At 40.7% G+C, this 19,329-nt stretch overlaps 1 protein-coding gene across 2 annotated transcripts in view; it reads left to right on the top strand.

Moving 5' to 3' along the window:
- RFC5 (replication factor C subunit 5) overlaps positions 1–19,329 on the top strand; it is an 86,726-nt gene that overhangs the window by 2,740 nt on the left and 64,657 nt on the right. For both annotated transcript variants that reach the window (XM_033955021.1, XM_033955020.1), the window contains exons 2-3: positions 2,609–2,673; positions 16,946–17,082. In XM_033955021.1, the coding sequence (XP_033810912.1) occupies positions 17,071–17,082 (12 nt within the window). In that variant the 5' untranslated portion in view covers positions 2,609–2,673; positions 16,946–17,070. The remainder of the gene's footprint in view (positions 1–2,608; positions 2,674–16,945; positions 17,083–19,329) is intronic.

The raw sequence follows: 19,329 nt of genomic DNA on the forward strand, positions 1-19,329 counted from the left end.
GCCGGGATCCTCTCCGTCCCCTCCCAACCCTGCCAGGATCCTCTCCGTCCCCACCCGTCCCTGTCAGGATCCTCTCCATCCCCACCCATCCCCGCCAGGATCCTCTCCGTCCCCACATGTCCCTGTCAGGATCCTCTCCATCCCCACCCATCCCCACCAGGATCTCTCCGTTCCCACACGTCCCTGTCAGGATCCTCTCCATCCCCACCTATCCCCGCCAGGATCCTCTCCGTCCCGTCCCCGCCCATCCCATTTCAGGATCCTCTCCATCCCCCTCCCATCCCCGCCAGGATCCTCTCTGTCCCCACCCATCCCTGTCAGGATCCTCAATATCCCCTCCCATACCCGCCAGGATCCTCTCCGTCCCCACCCATCCCTGTCAGGATCCTCTTCATCCCCTCCCGTCCCTGCCAGGATCCTCTCCATCCCCGCAAGGAATTACCTCCATCCCTGCCCGTCCCCATAAAAAGAAGCAATTACTTCTGACAGGATCATCAATTCCTCAGTTTCTTTTGTGTTTATGCTGCTGCTTTCCTTGTGGAATCTCTTTGGTGGAACCTTTTTTTTAGTTTTCTGTTCAGGTAATTAACTTATAAACCCCCTCTTTTACTAAGGCTGATGTGTCCATTATATTATATGGACGAACCCTGCTTCCAAAGCCTTCCATCCCCGTGGGAGTCCCGTTGGCTAGAGGAGGGTCCCCATGGGAGTCCCATGGGTTAAGGGGGATTCCTGCAGGAGCCCCAAAGGACCCGCAGGATTCCCACGATAACCATTCCCATGCAGACTTCTAATGCAGACTCCCTCCTGCCACTCGATGCCCTGTTTCCTCCCCCCATTCCCTGTAAAAGTTGAGAACAGGAGGGGTGCTCAGTCCCTCCTCCATAGCCTCCCCTGATGCATCTGGGCCTTAGGCCAGCCCCGGTGCATCATGTAATACACGGGGAGGGGCCAGAGGCCCTGATTAGGTGCCTCAGGCTCCTCCCTTGGGAGGGGCCTGAGCCAATCAGGAACTTCCTTAGTGAGTACCTAAGGAAGTTCCTGATTGGTAATACATGCAAAATATCAGTGCCCTTAAAAGAAAAAATAACCAAGCAGACCTGTCGGTAACACAGTTACTGATAGGTCTGAAGCAGTCGGTTTTTACTATAGTAAAACCCGATTCAAAATAGCCAAGCAATTGTCAGTGAAGCAATCGCTTGCCTATTTTGCATGGGATTTTACTCATTTGCATGGCAGGATTGGATCGCAGATTGATAGAACAGCAGTTTAGTGAATCGGGTCAGGGAACAATCGCAAAACCAGTAATACTGGTACTGCGATTGTTGATACAGGATCGGAAGGTTTAGTGAATCTAGCCCATAGTCTTACTTAGGGTTGCCAGATTTCCCATTCCACCCCTAACTCCACCTGTCTCCTTCCCTGAGGTCTGGAGGGCCTCTGCACATGTGCGGACATCACGTGCATATGATGTCGTTGCATTGACATTCTTGCATGCACACAGGGTCTCCTGACATAGCCCCGAGCTTGGGGGCTTCCAGAACCCAGATAAACTGCCAGGTTTTGAAAATCCCTCTGCGCATCTGCATAGTCCTCTAAAAAGAGGACATGGCTGGGTTTTCCCGGATGTTTGGTAACCCTAGTCTTACAATCCATCACCCAAGGAAAGCAATATGCAGTAGTTCTATAAGAAGGGAAAAGGTACCAATGAGTTGTACCCTTCAACCTCTATTGCACCACATGCCAACAGCAAAATGTTCAGAGCTTTAGGAAACTGCTGAAAAGACATCTGTTCTGTAAAATGAAATATAGGGTCTGAGTTTGGTTGGGGGTGAAGGAGTGATGACTCTTGAGTGCTGAGTGCTGGTCACGGAGGTGTTCGATGGTCTGATTTGTTTTATTTGTTTTATTAATTTCTGTTATTCAGGCGTCTTGTATGACTTATGGAATTGTATATTTTGATGTATAGTAACATAGTAAATGACGGTAGATAAAGACCTGAACGGTCCATCCAGTCTGCCCATTAGATTGAGGCATGTGTGGGTTTGGCCAGTTTTGGCCTTAAATTGAAATTCGTCATTAATGTGATGTTTATGTTATATCTAATTTGATATGTAAGTATGTAATTTGTTATAGTATGTCTCTGGAAGTGTTTTGTATGATAAATGCAAATCTTTTATTTTGTATGTAAATATGTAATTCGCCCTGGATAAGTGTGGGTGAGAAATAAACAAACAAACATGCACGGTCAACCACCTGACGTTGGACTATAATAGACAATCTATCCTCATAGAATCAATCAATGTACCTTCTTTGGCATCCTTATACATTACTAATGTACTACTAATAGCATCCTGTCTATACTAAACTGTATGTATTTAAATTGCATTGTAAGTTGCTTTGAACCTATTTAGGCATGATGCGACTCAAATCTCAAATTAGATTATTTGTCTGCCTTATCTCTTCTTTGCTTTTAATCAGAGAGAACAGTGGGCTCTTAGATGGCACCTAGCATGCCTTATATGCTTTAATAATGAATTAAATTTTATATAATAACTTCTTTAGTGTTGTTTAATGTACATGCACCCATGCAAATATTTTGTTTTAGGGTGGAGAAATATCGACCAAAGACACTGAATGATTTGATCTCTCATCAGGACATCCTGAACACAAGTAAGTTTTCAGTGAGAAAATGTAAACATGGCAAGCCTTCCAGTCGCTGATAGACCTAGTTGGTTGTTATTCTAATACATTAGATTTTCACAATGTTAAGAACATGAGCATTAAAGAACAGGGGAAACAAAACCACAAAACTCAAAAGAGCAAAACCAAAGTGGAATTGTCCAATCAGAATGGTGCACAAAAAAAGTGTCTTTCAACTCATCTGATAGATCCAAATGCCTTTATTCATCCAAAGTTGTACGGATTCATACAGTGACTCATTGACTCGACATGTACACGTTTCGGCCTACCTGGCCTGCATCAGGAGTCTATTTTGATGACAACCCCGAGCCTCTGTTTCCCCCCCACTTTATCCATTGGATTTCCATACACTTTTCATAATTTAATTTTTGAACTGACCCAGTTTTTTAAAACCAACATATTTTTTATCTTACTGCTATTTTTTATCAACCCTTTTCTTGATTTATTATATGTTCTTATTATCTTCTTTTTCTTTTCACATAGTTCATTCAGCAAGGTTAATATTCATACGGCATGATGGCTACTTGTACTTCCGTGTTTCACCCCTCGTTTTCGTCCCAATGACGTCAGCACGCTCACACGTGGCCTCTTTATTAACTCCGTGATTTTCCGACCTAGTTTTTACTTGCAGTAAGGCTGCGTCGTTTCGCAGTGCTTCAAAGTTTCGGTAAACCTTTTTCTTGTTTCTGTTGCCTCGTTCTTTTATTTTTTTATTTTTCATTTTCCTTCGCTTTGTTCCTTTGGTGATTATTTTTTTATGGATCTTGGTCTATATGCAATTTTGCAGCTTTCTTTTATTTTTTATTTTCTTTCGTATTGCATTTTGTGAGTTATTTTTACTTTATGGCCTCCTTTCACTTTGTTCTCTTGGTGGTTATTGGTTTTAGATCTTGGTTTTTATGCAGTTTTCTTTTTTCAGTTGTAATGGCGTTTTTAACGAGTCACTTTGGGTGCTTTTTTCTGGTGTTTTTCCTTGGGCCCACCTAATCTCATCGTCACCTTTTAGTCTTTTTGGCCGTTTTCTTACATGCTTTACTATTTTTGTGGCACTATTTAGTATTACTTACTCTCTTTTTTGTTTTAATTTTTCATTAGTGCAGAAACAACATTTTGGTTGGTTTTCAATAGTTCTTGGTCACTTCATTGCACACCCAAAGACTCCTAAGGTATTTTTATATTGCATTTTTTAGAATTTCAAAAACATATGTTCTTATGTATTAACTTTGTCCTTCTCTGGGGTATCGGATTGGTTCTGGTTTATATGCTTTTTAATATCACAGTTTCTTAGATGCTTCATTACATCATTTCAATATGTTTTATGTAATTATATGTAAAGAGGATTTGTTTTTTTAATTTCTAATAGCCATTAATTTTGTTCAATGGGCTTTATATACTGATTGCTACTTGAAGTTTCTTTAATGAACTAAGCATTGTTGATGGATATCTATGTATCTGATAAAGTTTTTTATATGTTCATAGATTTTATGGATGAATTTAGTATTTTAGATATACTTCTACTTTTACATCATTGCTCAAAGGAATCTATAAATTATATATTGTTTTTAGTGTCTTACATACTTTACTTTATTGGTTTTAATGTATATATTACTTATTCGTATAATTTTATTGGAGCATTTATCAATTGCTCATTAAATGATCTTTGTGACTGTCTATTATTGATTAATTGGAATTATTTTTATATTGTTTTATATTGTTTAATTATTTTGAAGATAGATACATTTTATACCTGCTTTAGGTGGTTTTATTGCATAAAATGCATTCCTAGCAATGATGTATATACCATATGTACTACATAACTTTATTCATAGGTTGGGAATAGCATGACATTTTTATTAAAGGTTATTAATCTAGTCTTTGCTGTTTTCCAAAATTGTTTTTATGTTTTATATGTCTATTGATTTGTTCATGTTTATATACATAACTTATAGACTCCTGATGCAGGCCGGGTAGGCCGAAACGTTTACATGTCGAGTCATTGAGTCACTGTATGAATCCGTACAACTTGGATGAATAAAGGCATTTGAATCTATCAGATGAGTTGAAAGACACTTTTTTTGTGCACCATTCTGACAAGAACATGAGCATTGCCATACTGGGACAGACTAAAGGTCTATCAAGCCTAGTTCAATCCAGACCATAAATACCTGGCAAGACCCTAAAAGAGTAAAACAGATTTTATGATGTCTATCAGAAATAAGCAGTGTAAATTACCAAGCCAATCGTAATAATTTGTTTAAAAACGTATTTTAAGGGAAGAAGTGACGTCACCAATATGGCAGGACACGAAGGAATGAAACTCTGTAGGGGCTGCGGTGTATTATGCTAATAAGACCGAATGCAGTCCGATTTTTTCCCTCAATTTTTCATCCTCCTGCTCGGTGAAGGCACTATGACCATACGACGAAAGATAGATGCATAATGATTTGCTGGGAATAGATCAGGAGCAGCTATTGAGAAAACCGTTGGCTCCCCAAGTACATCAAAGTTGGTGGAGGTTGTTTATCTGGAGCACCGCATAACACTAGTTGCGGATGGAGTTGCAGTAACTAATGGTGATTGCAGGCAACAGGATGACAACGATTTTGCAGACTTAATTGCTGGACTGAGAGCAGACATACCATTTGCTCAGATATTCACCAGGCAGTTTTGAATATAAAACAAGAGTTACAGGAGGTCTCAAAGTGTTGTGAGGAGCTGAAGGCCCGAGTGGATGAGGTGGTGGAGGATATGATGGACATCCATTCGGATCTGGCGATCCTCCAGGCCAATAAGACTGAGATCTGGGAGAAATTGGAAGACCTGGAAAATTGCACCAGGCGTTGCAACTTATGCCTGCAGGGGGGTCCCTGAAGAAGAAAGATATAAGGATGTGCAGCAGGTGGCCCAAGCTATTTGTGAGGAACTGTTACAGTTGACCACTAGGGAAAATGCTCGTTGTTGAAAAGTCAGAATAGAATGTGCACATAAAGCACTAAGGTACCCACAGAGCAACTTGCTGAGAGATATACCGTATTTTCGCGGATATAACGCGCGCGTTATACGCGTTTTTACCTACCGCGCATACCCCTTGCGCGTTATACGCGTGAGCGCGGTATACAAAAGTTTTTATACATAACATTGTGGTTTCTGCGCGCTATACCCGTGTGCGCGTTTTACACGGGTGCGCGTTATATCCGCGAAAATACGGTAGTTATATATCTGACCTCTTTTACTGTGAAAGAATCTATTTTGCAAGTAGCACAGTGACATACCAATTACCAGTGGAATGGCATACATGCTGCAGTATATCAGTACTTGGCAGCGGTTATGTTGAGGAAAGGAAGGAGTCCAGGGGGTCATAAAATTTTTGCGGCAAGAAGGCTAGAAATACAGGTGGCAATACCCATTTGTGTTACAGTTGACGGTTAGTACCGTCAGTAAGAAGGTGAAAACTTCGGAGGAGGCTTGGGATGCTTTGATTGCTCTGTCAGTGGATTGTCTTCCAGAAGAAGCCTGGCAGTCCAGCAAAGCTGCAGTTGGTGGGGAACATTGTTTCCACTATCAGCAGGGACAATGTAACCAAGAGTCAGAAAAATCACTATATTGTAAACAAAACAGACCGACTCTATAATAGTAACTCAACCCAAGAGGAGGACCCGTTGTACAAAAGTTAAGCTCAGAGATGTAAAAACTCTAAAGAGGAAGAGGTGACCCCCTCTTAGGAAAAGAGTTTATCTTCTAATCATTGCTTCATAATGTAACAAACGAGTCCAACTCAAAGGTATAAGTGATTATAACTGTATATATCTCAATAATGATGCATTATGCATTCAAAGAGCTTTCAAAAATAAGCAAGATTTTTTGCATTCAGGTAAGCACTGAAAAACTTTGCATTCATACGGTAAGTTCTCAAAAAATACTTATCAGGGTCCCGACGCGGCCCCGTTTCGGTGTCTACTTCAGGAGACCCCGTCTGGCTGATTAGCTTTTACTAAGGATTGACAACCATGAAACAGTTGAATGTAAGTTCTGAAATGCAAAAAACATAATGTCAAAGTGCAATAGAAATGGGCTAATTCATTCTAATAGCCACAAACCCATGCATAACTTAATAAGGCTTACGATTAGCCTAAAGGACAGGAGCACAAGAGTATACGTACCGTTCAGCAAATGAAAAAAATTTTTGTGCTACACAAAACCCCCGCCCCCGCAGCGGTATTTGAACCGGAGAGAGGCGGGAAAACGGACGTAGCAAGCGTGATGACATCACTATAGCACTGAGAAATGATTACAATGCAAAAAAACTTCAGAAATACATCGCTGGAACCAGACATGATCAGCGGAACGCCACCCACTCGATTTCATTATTGAGGCCATAGGGGTGAAGGGTATTGAGATCATAGATCCATTTTTGTTCCTTTCTCCACAGTATACGAGCTGTATCACCTCCCCTGGTGTTGCTGTAACAATCCAGGACTGTAAATCTCAAGTCTGTAATAGCGTGGTTGTTTTTCTGCCAATGCTGCACCAGGGGGGCCTCTTGCACTGCGGTGCGTATGCGGCTCATGTGTTCTCCAATTCGATGCTTTATACTGCGGGTGGTGTTCCCCACATATACAAGCTGGCACGGGCATGATATAGCATAACTAACATGATGAGTATTGCAGTTAGTCGCATGCTGAGTATACTTGCATCGGGAAGGTAATGGCATTTGTGAAATAGTAACACTAAACTGACAATATTTACAATGTCCACATGGTAGATGCTGACCTCTGATGAAGCTAGAAGTCTCTGGATTCAAAAATTGTGAATGCGTGACACGTTGTTTTAAATTAGAAGATTTGGAAAAGGCAAATCTGGGAACTTCTTGGAAGGCTTCATGGTACTGTAAAATGGACCAATGTCGTTTAATGATCTTCTTTATTTGAAAAGCGTGGATGGAGTAGGGTATCACACAAACCAGTGAGCTGGCTTCAGGTTCATATTGTGATTGCAGTAACAGCGACTGTTTTTCCTGATGTTTCAAGAGAAACTCAGAAAAGAAGGAGGGAATTTTTATTGTTAAAACCAGGTGTGACTCAGATGGGGGGATTATTTTTTCTTAGATACCCTTGTAAGTGTGTAATAAGGTATAATTCCCTCAAATATATTTTCTTTGAACCGTCTCATTTGACTGCTTTCCTCTCCATGAAGCGCCTTGAAAAAGAGTAACATCGGTGTCTTAATTATTAAGCTCTCTTTCAGCACAGATGACGTGTTTTGGTTAATTTTGCTATTGTACTAAACTCACTCCTAATTCCTGAATCTTGAATCCATTATTGAGGACTAGTGTACGATTAAGTTGGAATTACTACCTTTTATGTAATTTTGGTTTATTTTCATTTTGAGAATAATCAAAGATATGTTTTCTTGATTGCACTTTTCTGTACAAGATGGTATGCTTGTTAAAATTTTAAAACTTTATAAATAAATAATTAAAAAAAAAAAAAAAAAAAAGACTCGGTGTGTATTCCCAAAGAGTCTATATATGTTTTTTTGTAAAATTTACAATCAAATTAGAAAATAGTTAAATCATTACATTTCTTTTTTTTTTAGTTCAATATTTTTTATTGATTTTTTTGAAGAAATATAAGAAACAGTTCAAGTACATGGTATCAAAATATAAAACAAAACATTTAGTATAACAAATATTCAGTTACATTGTGCAATGTAGAATTGAATCGTTTTAAAAGATCTAAAGTACTAGGACTGTTCATGAAAAATTAGTAAAAGAAAAGATAAGAGGAAAGAGAAATTGAAGGAAGAAGAAAAAAAAAAAAATTGGGAAAAAAGGTGAAGGTAAAGAAAAAGAAGAGGAAGAAGAAGAAGAGAGGAGTGTCTATGAAATAGATTGAACATATGAGTCCAGGAATTTCCAGGGTGATTTACATTGTATCAAATTTTTGGAAAGTCGAATTATATTTTTCTTTTCATAAGCATATGATTCAAATTTATGATACATGCTCAAAGAATTCCACCAGAAGGTATAGTTTAGTAATGAAGAGGACTTCCAATTTTTCAAGATGTGCATAAGGGCAGTCACAAACATTGCATCAATGAGTTTAGGAGGACAGTTAGACTGTGTAAAACAAGGGTGTTGAGATCGGAGAATTATCATGTCAAAGGAAATTTCTTCTGAACAATTGGTAATAGACTTTATGGTGTCCCAAATGCACGTCCAAAAGGAACGAACTTGAGCACAATGGAAAAGCATGTGATCAAGAGTCCCAGCTTCTTTCATACAGTTCCAACATATAGAGTCTTGTTTTAGGTTAGCTTTCCACATCCGAAAAGGTGTCCATACCGCATTCCACATAATGAAGAACATTGATTGTGAGACTCTGGATGATAAAAGAGGTCGGTTTGTCGAGGACCAAAAGAGTTCCCAGTCAACATCAGAAAGTGAGGTTGTCAGCATAGATTCCCAATGTTTCATGGAATGAGAGGAAAATGTAAAAGAGTGATCTCTTAGAATACTATAAAAGAGAGATATCGCTTTACCTTTTGATATAGCCAATGTGGACCAGTGATACAAAGTGTGAGTGGATGTCATATAGTCAAAGCGTATAGACATAGAAGATAACATCTCAGTAAGAGAAAGCCACTGTGAGTAAGCAGAAGGAGACAACGAGTAAGTAGAGCAAATTGTGACAAAGGGAACAAACGAAGTGAGAGTGGTTATCTGATGGAGAGACCACAAACCAGCCCGCTGCCACCTCTTCCATGAAAGAGATTTACTATTGATTTGGATTTTGGGGTTATTCCAAATGGACAAGAGTGGACTGTCTTTAATTGAAATCTCTGCGATTGTGTCTAGTATATGAAGGGCATGCTGCGTTGCACTCAATAAGGAGTATTTTCTCAAGAGTTTGGGTACTGGCACCGTCAACAAGCATGAAACATGTAGTGGTGCACATAAAAATCGTTCCAGGTCAAACCAGGTTGGTGAGTCTTGGGTACTAGGGTTAGTAATCCAGTAGGCTCCATATTTGGCCAATGATGCGATATAATAAAAATGAAAATCAGGTACATTCAGACCCCCATTAATTTTAGAGGCTTTCAGTTTGTCGAGAGCAATACGAGGTTTTTTGTTATTCCACACAAAGTCAGATATTTTCTTATTCAACCAGTGAAAAAATTTCTTCTTGCATAAGGAGGGAAGCATTGAGAGGGTATAGTTTATCTGAGGAGTAAGGGTCATTTTGATAGAAGCTATTCTGCCCCACCATGAAAGAAAGAGTGGAGACCAACGAGACAGGGTGTTAAGAACTAAGCTTTTAATTTTAGATATGTTTAGATCTTGAGTTTGAGTCGGATCTTTATGTATTAACACTCCCAAGTATTTTACAGCTCCTTGTGACCATGTGAAGGGAAATTGGGCGAGGTCTGAGGGGTAAATGAGATCATTAAGAGGGAAAATTTCTGATTTTTCCCAGTTAACTAAGTATCCAGAAAGCTTGGAGTAATGAGAGACAATATTAACGAGTGAGGGAAGGGAAGCAACAGGATCTCGGATAAAGAGAAGGACATCATCAGCGTATGCTGCTAATTTGATATGACAATAAGTAGTTTCAATTCCTGTTATTGTTGGGCATTGTCGGATAGCAGAGAGGAGAGGTTCCAACGCTAAGTTAAATAGCAGCGGCGACAGAGGGCAGCCCTGGCGAGTACCTCTATGTAGGGAGAATTTATTGGAGAGAGAGTTATTAATTAAAATGCGAGCTGTGGGTTGATGATATAAAGTTTTAATCCAGTTTGTATAGAACGGGCCAAAGTTGTACCACTTTAAAATTTGGAATAGAAAAGGCCATTCAACTCTGTCAAAGGCCTTTTCGGCATCTATGGCCAAGCCGATTACGGGATCTGAGAGTGTTTTAGCATGGGCATTAATATGATGAAAAAGGCGTATATTGTCTCCTATAAACCTTTGTTTAATAAACCCCGTTTGATCTTTGTGAATAAGAGAGGGGATCACTTTGTTGAGTCTCAGTGCAAGAAGTTTTGCCATGATCTTGTAGTCTAAATTAAGAAGAGAAATGGGGCGAAAGTTTTTAACCAAGGTAGGGTCTCTGTCAGGTTTGGGAATAACTACTATAGTGGCCTCAGTGAAGTTGAATTGTTTGTCTGGATCAGAGTGGAGGAATTCATAGTAAGAAAGAAGATGAGGAGCCAGGAGATTACGAAACTGCTTAAAAAATTCATTGGTAAACCCGTCAGGACCTGGGGCTTTGCCGGTAGGTATAGATGATATTGCGGCTTCTATTTCAGATACAGTAATGGGAGAGTCCAGTTTTAATTTCACAGAGTCCGATAAGGTCGGATGAATCAAAGAAGCAAGAAAAGAGTCTATCTCCGATTCTGAAGCAGAAAAATCAGATTTATATAAATTAGTATAGAAGTTTTCAAACTGAGAAGAGATCAGAGACCGGGTTTTAACCATCTGTCCCAATGGGTTTTGAATGGCTGTGATATGAAGACGTTTGGATTTAGTTTTAAGATATCTAGCCAAAGGGCGTCCCATAAGGTTGTCTCCCATATAATGTCCAGAGGTTGAGATAAAAATATCTCGTCTAGCAGTACTGGAAACTAAAGTGTTAAATTCGTATTTAAGATTTTGTATACGTTGAAAAATGGATGAATTATGTAAGTGGGCAGACATATGTTGTAGTTCTAACTCTTTGATAGAAGATTCTAATTCTTTCTCTTTTTTCATGGATTGTTTCTTTTTCCAAGAGGCAAGATTGATAAGTTCACCCCTAAGGGAGACTTTATAAGCCTCCCAGACAATGGATGGGCAAATTTCTGGATCTTTGGAGTTAAGTTCGAAGAATTCAGCAGTGAAAGATTGAATTTTGTCAGCTATTTCTGAGTCTAAGAGTAAAGCATTGTTTAGTCTCCAAGAAGAAGATTCTTTGCGAGGGGCATTTCTAATAATATGATGTAAAGAAAACAAAAGAGCTTTCAATTAAACCAACCGTTTTTATTGGAAATTCCAGATTGGAATACAACAGGGCCATGTAAAGTCCCTTTTTTAAATAACATCTTTAAATAATATTTAAATAACTTAGGAAGTGTCTTAACTGCAAACTGAAAACACTGCTTCATGTAAACATATGCATTGGGCATGCTCTGAAAAAAATTAATGTGATTTTTGTTGTTGCATGCATGCTGATAACTTGTCAATCCTTGGCTCATAGTGCGTTAATTTCAGAGCAACACATGCAGCACTCATGTCATCCGTTAATCTGTTTCTAGCATCAGATTTTATATGATTCAAAGCCGAAAACAGCTGCTCACAAGCATAGGATGACCCAAACAAAGTAAGAAGAGCAATCCCAAGTGCTTTCATGGACTTAAAATTGTCTGGCAAAGAATTCCATGCTTTTAGGATTTCATTTTCAGAACTGCTAGCAGTGATTTCATTTGTCACCCTTTCACACTCAATACGTTCAAGAGCCGCACGCAGGTCATTGAATTTACTTTTCCAGATAGAGTTTTCTTGAAATTCCAGTAGCTTCATTTCCAAATTTTGAATATCCAACCACTGTAAGCAGGAAAGATCAAGATCTTCAAATGTGGACTTTTCTGGGGAAGTTATAAATGAAAGGGTTGTCTCCATCTTACGGAACTGAGAAAATCTTTTACTAAAATTCTCCTTTGCTTTGGCTACAATGGTGGAATATGCTTTGTGGATTTCCTGGTGTTTTTTATGACTGTCCACAAATGTTGTAGAATTATCCAAATGTATTTTTAGGTTGGGAAAATATTTTAGCTGTCCACTCTCAAGGTCTTTTTCAAAAACATGCAATTTTCTCTCAAAAGCTTTGATGTCACTAAACATGCTTTCTGCTGTTTTTCCCATGCCTTGTAATTTTTTGTTTAGTACATTAAAGTGGTTAGTAAAATCTGTAAAGAACATGAGGTTGGTAAGCCAGGCCATGTTGGTGAGTTGAGGATAGTCTTCCCCCTTTTCGTTCATAAATAGCCTAACTTCTTCCAAGCAGGCCACAAATCTCTCTAACACTCGTCCTCTGCTCAGCCACCGGACATTATTGTACATCAGTAAAGTGTTATATTGTGCCTGAACCTCATCAAGAAGGGCTTGAAATTGTTGAAAATTAAGAACACGCGCCATGATGAAGTTCACCATTTTTGTTACATCTTTGAGGACATCGTCAAGTTTTTTGCTGCTTTCTTTGGCGCAGAGAGCCTCTTGATGTATTATGCAGTGAAATTGAATCAGTGGATGTTTTGCTTCCTTAGCAAAGAAATGAATGAATCCTGATGTTGTCCCCACCATGCTAGGTGCTCCATCGCTAGTAACTGAAACCACTTTTTCTGGACTTATGTCTAGTGATGAAAAAGCCTCCATCACAGCATTGTGGATATCTATCCCTTGTGTTCTTCCAGACAAAGACAGCAGTTTTACCAGCTCTTCTCTCATGATGTCACCAGTAGCATAACGCAAAATGAGCGCTAGTCTTGCATGGTTAGTAATATCTGTACTTTCATCCAAGCACATGGTGTAGAAGGGTGCTTTTTGTAAGTCGCAAGTAAGCTATTGACTAACATCAGCAGCCATTCGCAGAACCCTATCTTTTGCAGTATTTCTGCTTAGCGGCATCTCAGAGATGCGCTGCACAATTTTATCCTTGTTTTGGAAATCATGGAAGAGTGAATTACTCCCAGCCAAAATTGCCTTTTTGTTAAAATCTCCATCAGAGAGGGGCTTACCATGTTTTGCCATGCACAGTGAAATTTGAAAGCTGGCAACTGTAAGATGATTAGTTTTTGAAAGATAGTTGCTAAAACTAAGAGACTGGGAGTGATATTTCTTTAATTTTCCTACAAGGAACTCTTTTCTTTAAGCTAAACCAAGTTCAGCAACACTGTTATGGTTGGTCTCAAAGTGACGTTTGACACTTGATGTGCGAGACACAACACTTTCATTACACATAATACACAATGCTTTCCCACTGCGCTCAATCACTCCATATGTCTCCATATGTCCAGGCCTCTTGGAATGGTCTTCCACTATCTGTTTTTGCTTTTTTTGCTGTACTCATTTTCTTTGTTCAAGACTTCAAGTCTACAAAAAGATAAAATTTGTATAATAAAAAAAATCTAATGAAGTGCTGTATACAAATCCGTCCCCATAAAAAAATATGTGATTGGGGAATTTTACTAATTGTAGACATCCGTTTTGGTAAAAAAATATACTGTCTCACAGCCCCGCGGCGGTTCAGGCAGCCGCGAGGAACACATTGCCAGGCAGGGCCGGACTGGGACAAAAAATAGGCCCGGGCATTTTAGGTTGAGCAGCCCAATCACATGACCTCACGCAGGCCCCGCCCATTGAAGTCCAGGGGCAGGGCTAAAATGCAGAAGCACACTTGAGAGGCACGGCCAGCCACTAATAAGAAGTGACTGCGATTCCCCAAATAAAATGACCTGCAAACTGGATTAATCGCATTAATAACTATACAACATTGGATTCATCACAATAACAACTAATTAAGAGGTGACCTGAGTATATGGGAAAAGGACTTTTATTTTTCATTATTGGAGCCTTTGTTATTTTATTATGATGTTTACAAAAGCACTGTGAAGGGCCACATATACACTTTACTGTTTTTTGCTATATTGAGTTTTCCATAAGGTACAGCGCAGAGGATTAGTGTGTTGGTTGTTCACAGAGAGCCCAGCTCTCCTAATCTAATCTAATCTAAACCTTAAGTTTATATACCGCATCATCTCCAAGAGAATGGAGCTCGACACGGTTTACAAGAACTTAAAATAGTGGGTAGAGAAGAAGAAAAAGGATTACATGAACTTATGTGTAGAAGGGGGGAGAGAAAGGGGGGAAGGATAGAGCTACAATTTGCTGAAAAGCCAGGTTTTCAGTTGTTTGCGGAATAACTGAAGGGAGCTCAGGTTCCGCAGCGGGGTGGTGAGGTCGTTCCAAAGACCTGTGATTTTGAAGAGAAGGGATTTTCCCAGTTTGCCTGAATAGTGGATGCCGCGTGGAGAGGGGAAGGCTAGCTTAAGCCTTTGGGCAGTTCTGGAGGAGTCGGGACTGGAGGAGTTGAAAGACAGTGGGATAAGAGGAGGCAGGATTCCGTGAATGATCTTGAAAGCTTACTGTACTTCTCTATGCAATCATCATAAACAGCTTTTTTATTTCCTCGAATTTAGCATGTCCCCCATGGAAGATACAGAGATTTTTACAGAGGAGCACATTATTAGACACATTAACATCCCCCCATATCCTCACCTCTCTAGCATGGGAGCACTAGGAACTGTTCCTGATTACAGATGTCACATGTGGAGTCACATTACAGCCTCACTGAGTTCCTGTGACAGACTCAGTGTGAAGCTTCTCTTCCACCCCCCACTTCCCCCTCACACACTGCCTGGCTCATAGGATACTAAGGGGAAGACAGGCAGGCTAAACATCCACTCACAGGACTGCAGCCAGCACAGGAGGATGGGCCGCGGTCCACCGGGACAATTCCCAGTCCTCCCAAAGGCCAGTCCGGCCCTGTTGCCAGGTGAGCTGCAAAGCAGACACCGGCACACTCGCCTCCCGCCGCGCCGCATATCTTAATTGCGGACCTTCCCGCGTGCCAGCTGCAAGGCCTTCGCATGCCACAGCTGGCACGCGTGCCATAGGTTCGCCATCGCAGCTCTATTCATTAGTAAAGTTCTTATCCCATATAATACTTCACGTTCCCTCCGTTCAACTAATCAAAAATTACTAGTAATTCCATCTTTAAAAATCATTGGAACCCGTCAGCAAGATATATTTTCAGTAACAGCTCCACAACTTTGGAATTCCTTACCTTTACAACTGAGAGATGAAAGTAATCTTGACAGTTTTAAAAAGAACTTAAAGAGCTTTTTATTCACAGATGCTTTTAACCTGTAAATTGCTTCTTTAGACCTTTTTCCTTTAACTTTCTCCTTGATATTATCTATTGTTCTTTTATGCATTTTTTTATTTAGTTTTTTTATTTTGTTTGCCTGTTTTGTTTTATGTTTTAATATTTTGTTAAATTACATATTTTTAATACTTTGTTAAAATTACATGTTATTTTATTTATTGTAATTCGCTTAGAAAAACTTTAATTAAGCGTTTAATCAAGAATAAATAAAACTTGAAACTTGATGAGTTTAAAAAAGGTCCATAGTCTGCTACTAAGACAGACATGGGGGACGCCACTGCTTGCCCTGGGATCGGTAGCATGGAATGTTGCTACTATTTGGGTTTTTGCCAGGTACTTGTGACCTGGGTTGGCCACAATGGAAATATGATAAGGACTAGATAGACCATTAGTCTGATCCAGTATGGCTATTCTTATCCATCTAATGACATGGATAAGCATGCATAGCCAGGAGGTTAGCTTTGTCTGCTGCTGAGGAGATAGGAATTTCATTCCTGGATCTGGCTTCTACAATTCTTGGTTTATTGTGCTGGGTCAACCAGGGCAGAGAGGATGGGGAGGTGAAGGAGGCTGAACTTTGCCTGAAACACTGCATCATTTCTTTGAAAATTTTAGAAGTTAATTAATAGAATTGTACCATCTGACCCATTAAGAGGAAATAGCACCTAATTTAGGATTTTATTACTAGGATCAGTATGATGGTGAGTCCAAGTCCTGTGGCCTAGACTTCATCATATGCACTATGCAGTTACTACTTCAGCTACTCTTTATCACTTATATAGCGCTGAAAGATATATGCAGTGCTGTACATTTTGACATTTAATAGATGGTCCCTGCTCAGAAAACCTTACAATCTAACTTGGACGGACAGACATTACATATATAAAGATGCAGAACTCAAAGGTGAGAGGAGTTAGGAGTAGAAGGCTTTTAACCGGGCCTTGAATACTGCCAGAGACGGAGCCCACCATAGGGATTCAGGCAGCTTGTTCCCTGCATACGGCGCAACAGGGTAGAAGGGACTAGTTATGTTCTACTGGTACTGTGAAAATAGAAAGCAGTTTGGGACACAGTGTGTACTTGTAGTAATGGGTATAATCTTGACACTTGTTCTATGTGATGAGCTGACTGCTGAAAACTGTCGGCAAATAAGTACTGCTTTGATATTTTAGCCTTCTGTATCTATTCCTAAACTGGATTGTGAAGATGGCTATATTTAGAGGACCCTAGCACTGTTTTATTTTCTTTCTCCTCCTCAGTTCAGAGGTTCATTAGTGAAGACAAGCTGCCTCACCTACTCTTCTATGGCCCTCCTGGCACTGGGAAGACCTCCACTATCCTAGCTTGTGCAAAGCAGCTTTACAAAGACAAGGAATTCAGCTCCATGGTACTGGAGGTAAGGGAGCACAAAGGAAAATGGGCAGCGGTCTGCTAAGGGAGGAGGAACACACACATTCAGCTCCAATATGCATATTAGGCTTTGAAGTTAGATTTAGTGTGTTTGATATGCTACCATAAATTCAATGATTTTTGCACATTATGTATTGATGATCTGTTTTCCTCATACATTGTGAAAGGAGTGTGAGTAGTGCTTTATCAGATTGGTATAACTCCCAAAACTGAAGATTCAGTGCATTTTTGTAGAGCATAAGTATTTGACTGTCTCTAGTGAGTGAGACATGTTTTTTCCTCCTTTTCCCTGATTGTTCCTTCTGCTTAGGAGAGATAGGAAGAGAATCTGCATTGTGCTGTGCTTCCTGCTATAAAGCTTTTATCCATCAGCAGCACACAATTAACTCTTACTGTGTTACATCTCCTCTGGAGTCCGTACATATGATGTTCAATCCAAACCCATGAACCGGGCCTTGCAGAAGTGTGATACGTGCACCTCCCACATTGCCAGTGGAGTATAGTTCCCCCTCCAGTTTTTCCTTCTGCAAGTGAACTGTGCAGAGGTGTTTCTGATCAGCTCTGCTTTATTTTTATCCCCATGGAAAGTTTGGGTTTTTTTTTATGGCTTTGGTGCCCTGAGACCCCCTTATTTAGGAGGGATCTGCCTGGGAAAGGACACAGGTTCATAGGGCAAAACTTTGGTAACTCAGCTTCTAAAGCAACTTTAAGCAGGTTGCCCTTCAAAGGCCAGATGCTTTTTGGCAAGGGCTTAGACGAACTCTTGGCCAGAGTAGCAGATGGCCACCCTAAGTTGTTCCCGGAGAACAAACTTTACTGCCTCCCTGAGGGGAGTCGAAGTAATTTTTATCCCTTCCGCCGGTCTCACCAGAATAACTCAAGCTCCTCTGCCCAGAGATCTTTCCAAGGGTACGGACAGCACTATAACAATCCCAGATGCCAGCAAACCTCTGGGTCTCACGTCAACCCGTCCTCTCAAAAGTCCCAATGACGCCAAACTTGGAACTGCACCTGCACATATTGGGGGGTGGTTATTGGTGTTTCGGAGGGAGTGGGAACAGATTTCCTCAGACTAGTGGGTGCTGGATATCATGCGAGATGGGCATAAGATAGAGGTTTTTCATCCCCCTCCAGATTTGTTTTTAGATTCTCCAGCCGGGAGGCTGGAAAAAGAGGCCGGGATCAGAGCCATGCTTCAGGGGCTCTTAGATATTCACACCATAGAACCAGTCTTGAAGACGAATCGGGCTCAGGCAGATACTCCTTATACTTCATCGTGCCCAAGAAAGTTATAGCGGACTGGAGGTCCATCCTGGATCTCAAGGCAATAGGTACATTTCTGAAGATTCTACGATTCTAAATGGAAACAGTCCAATTGGTCATTGTAATGGTAGCTCCAGAATTCCTGGCGTCTCTGGATTTAGCAGAAGCTTATCTTCCCATCTTATTTCCCATCTTCCCGGGACACAGGAAATATTTGAGATTTCTTGTTCTCCAGGAGCATTTCCAATTTGCAGCTCTTCCCTGCACTTTCATCAAAGTAGTGGTGGTGGTGGCTCATCTCTGCAAAATGGGGTCCATGTACACTCCTATCTGGATGATTGCCTCATCAGAGTTCTGTCCAAGCCGGAATGCGAGTAGGCAGTGTGGAAGATTGTGGCAGACCTGCAAAGGCTAGGCTGGATTGTCAAGTTCAGGAAGAACCAACTAGAACCAACTCAGAGCTTGGAATATCTGGATATTCAGTCTGACACGGCCTAGGGCTGCATTTTTCTTCCTGAGCCATACAAACAGAAGCTCCAGAAACAAATCTTGGATCTCTTAGCACTTCCATCCCCCACAGCCTAGCATTACCTTTAGGTGTTGAGCTCCATGGCAGCCTCCCTGGAGGTTGTCCCCTAGGCCAGGGCGCACAGGTAGCCCCTACAGGAGACTCTTCTGTCTCGGTGGTCCCCTCAGCATCATTCTGTTTAGATGCAGCTCTTTAGATGCAGGGGCTGCGAGGAGCAGCTTATACTGGTGGCTTCAAGGGGATTCCTTGTTGAAGGTATTCCTCTCTGAATCACGGAGTGGGTGATTCTCACGACTGATGCTAGTCTTTTTGGCTGGGGAGTCCATTGCGGAGATCATTCCATCTGGGACTTGTGGACTCTCCATCAAAGGGGGTGGTCTATAAACTGTGCAGAGCTTTGAGCCATCAGGCTAGCACTACAAACTCTGGAGGAAAGGCCCT

The sequence above is a fragment of the Geotrypetes seraphini genome, chromosome 8, assembly GCF_902459505.1.
Source record: "Geotrypetes seraphini chromosome 8, aGeoSer1.1, whole genome shotgun sequence".
NCBI lineage: Eukaryota > Metazoa > Chordata > Amphibia > Gymnophiona > Dermophiidae > Geotrypetes > Geotrypetes seraphini.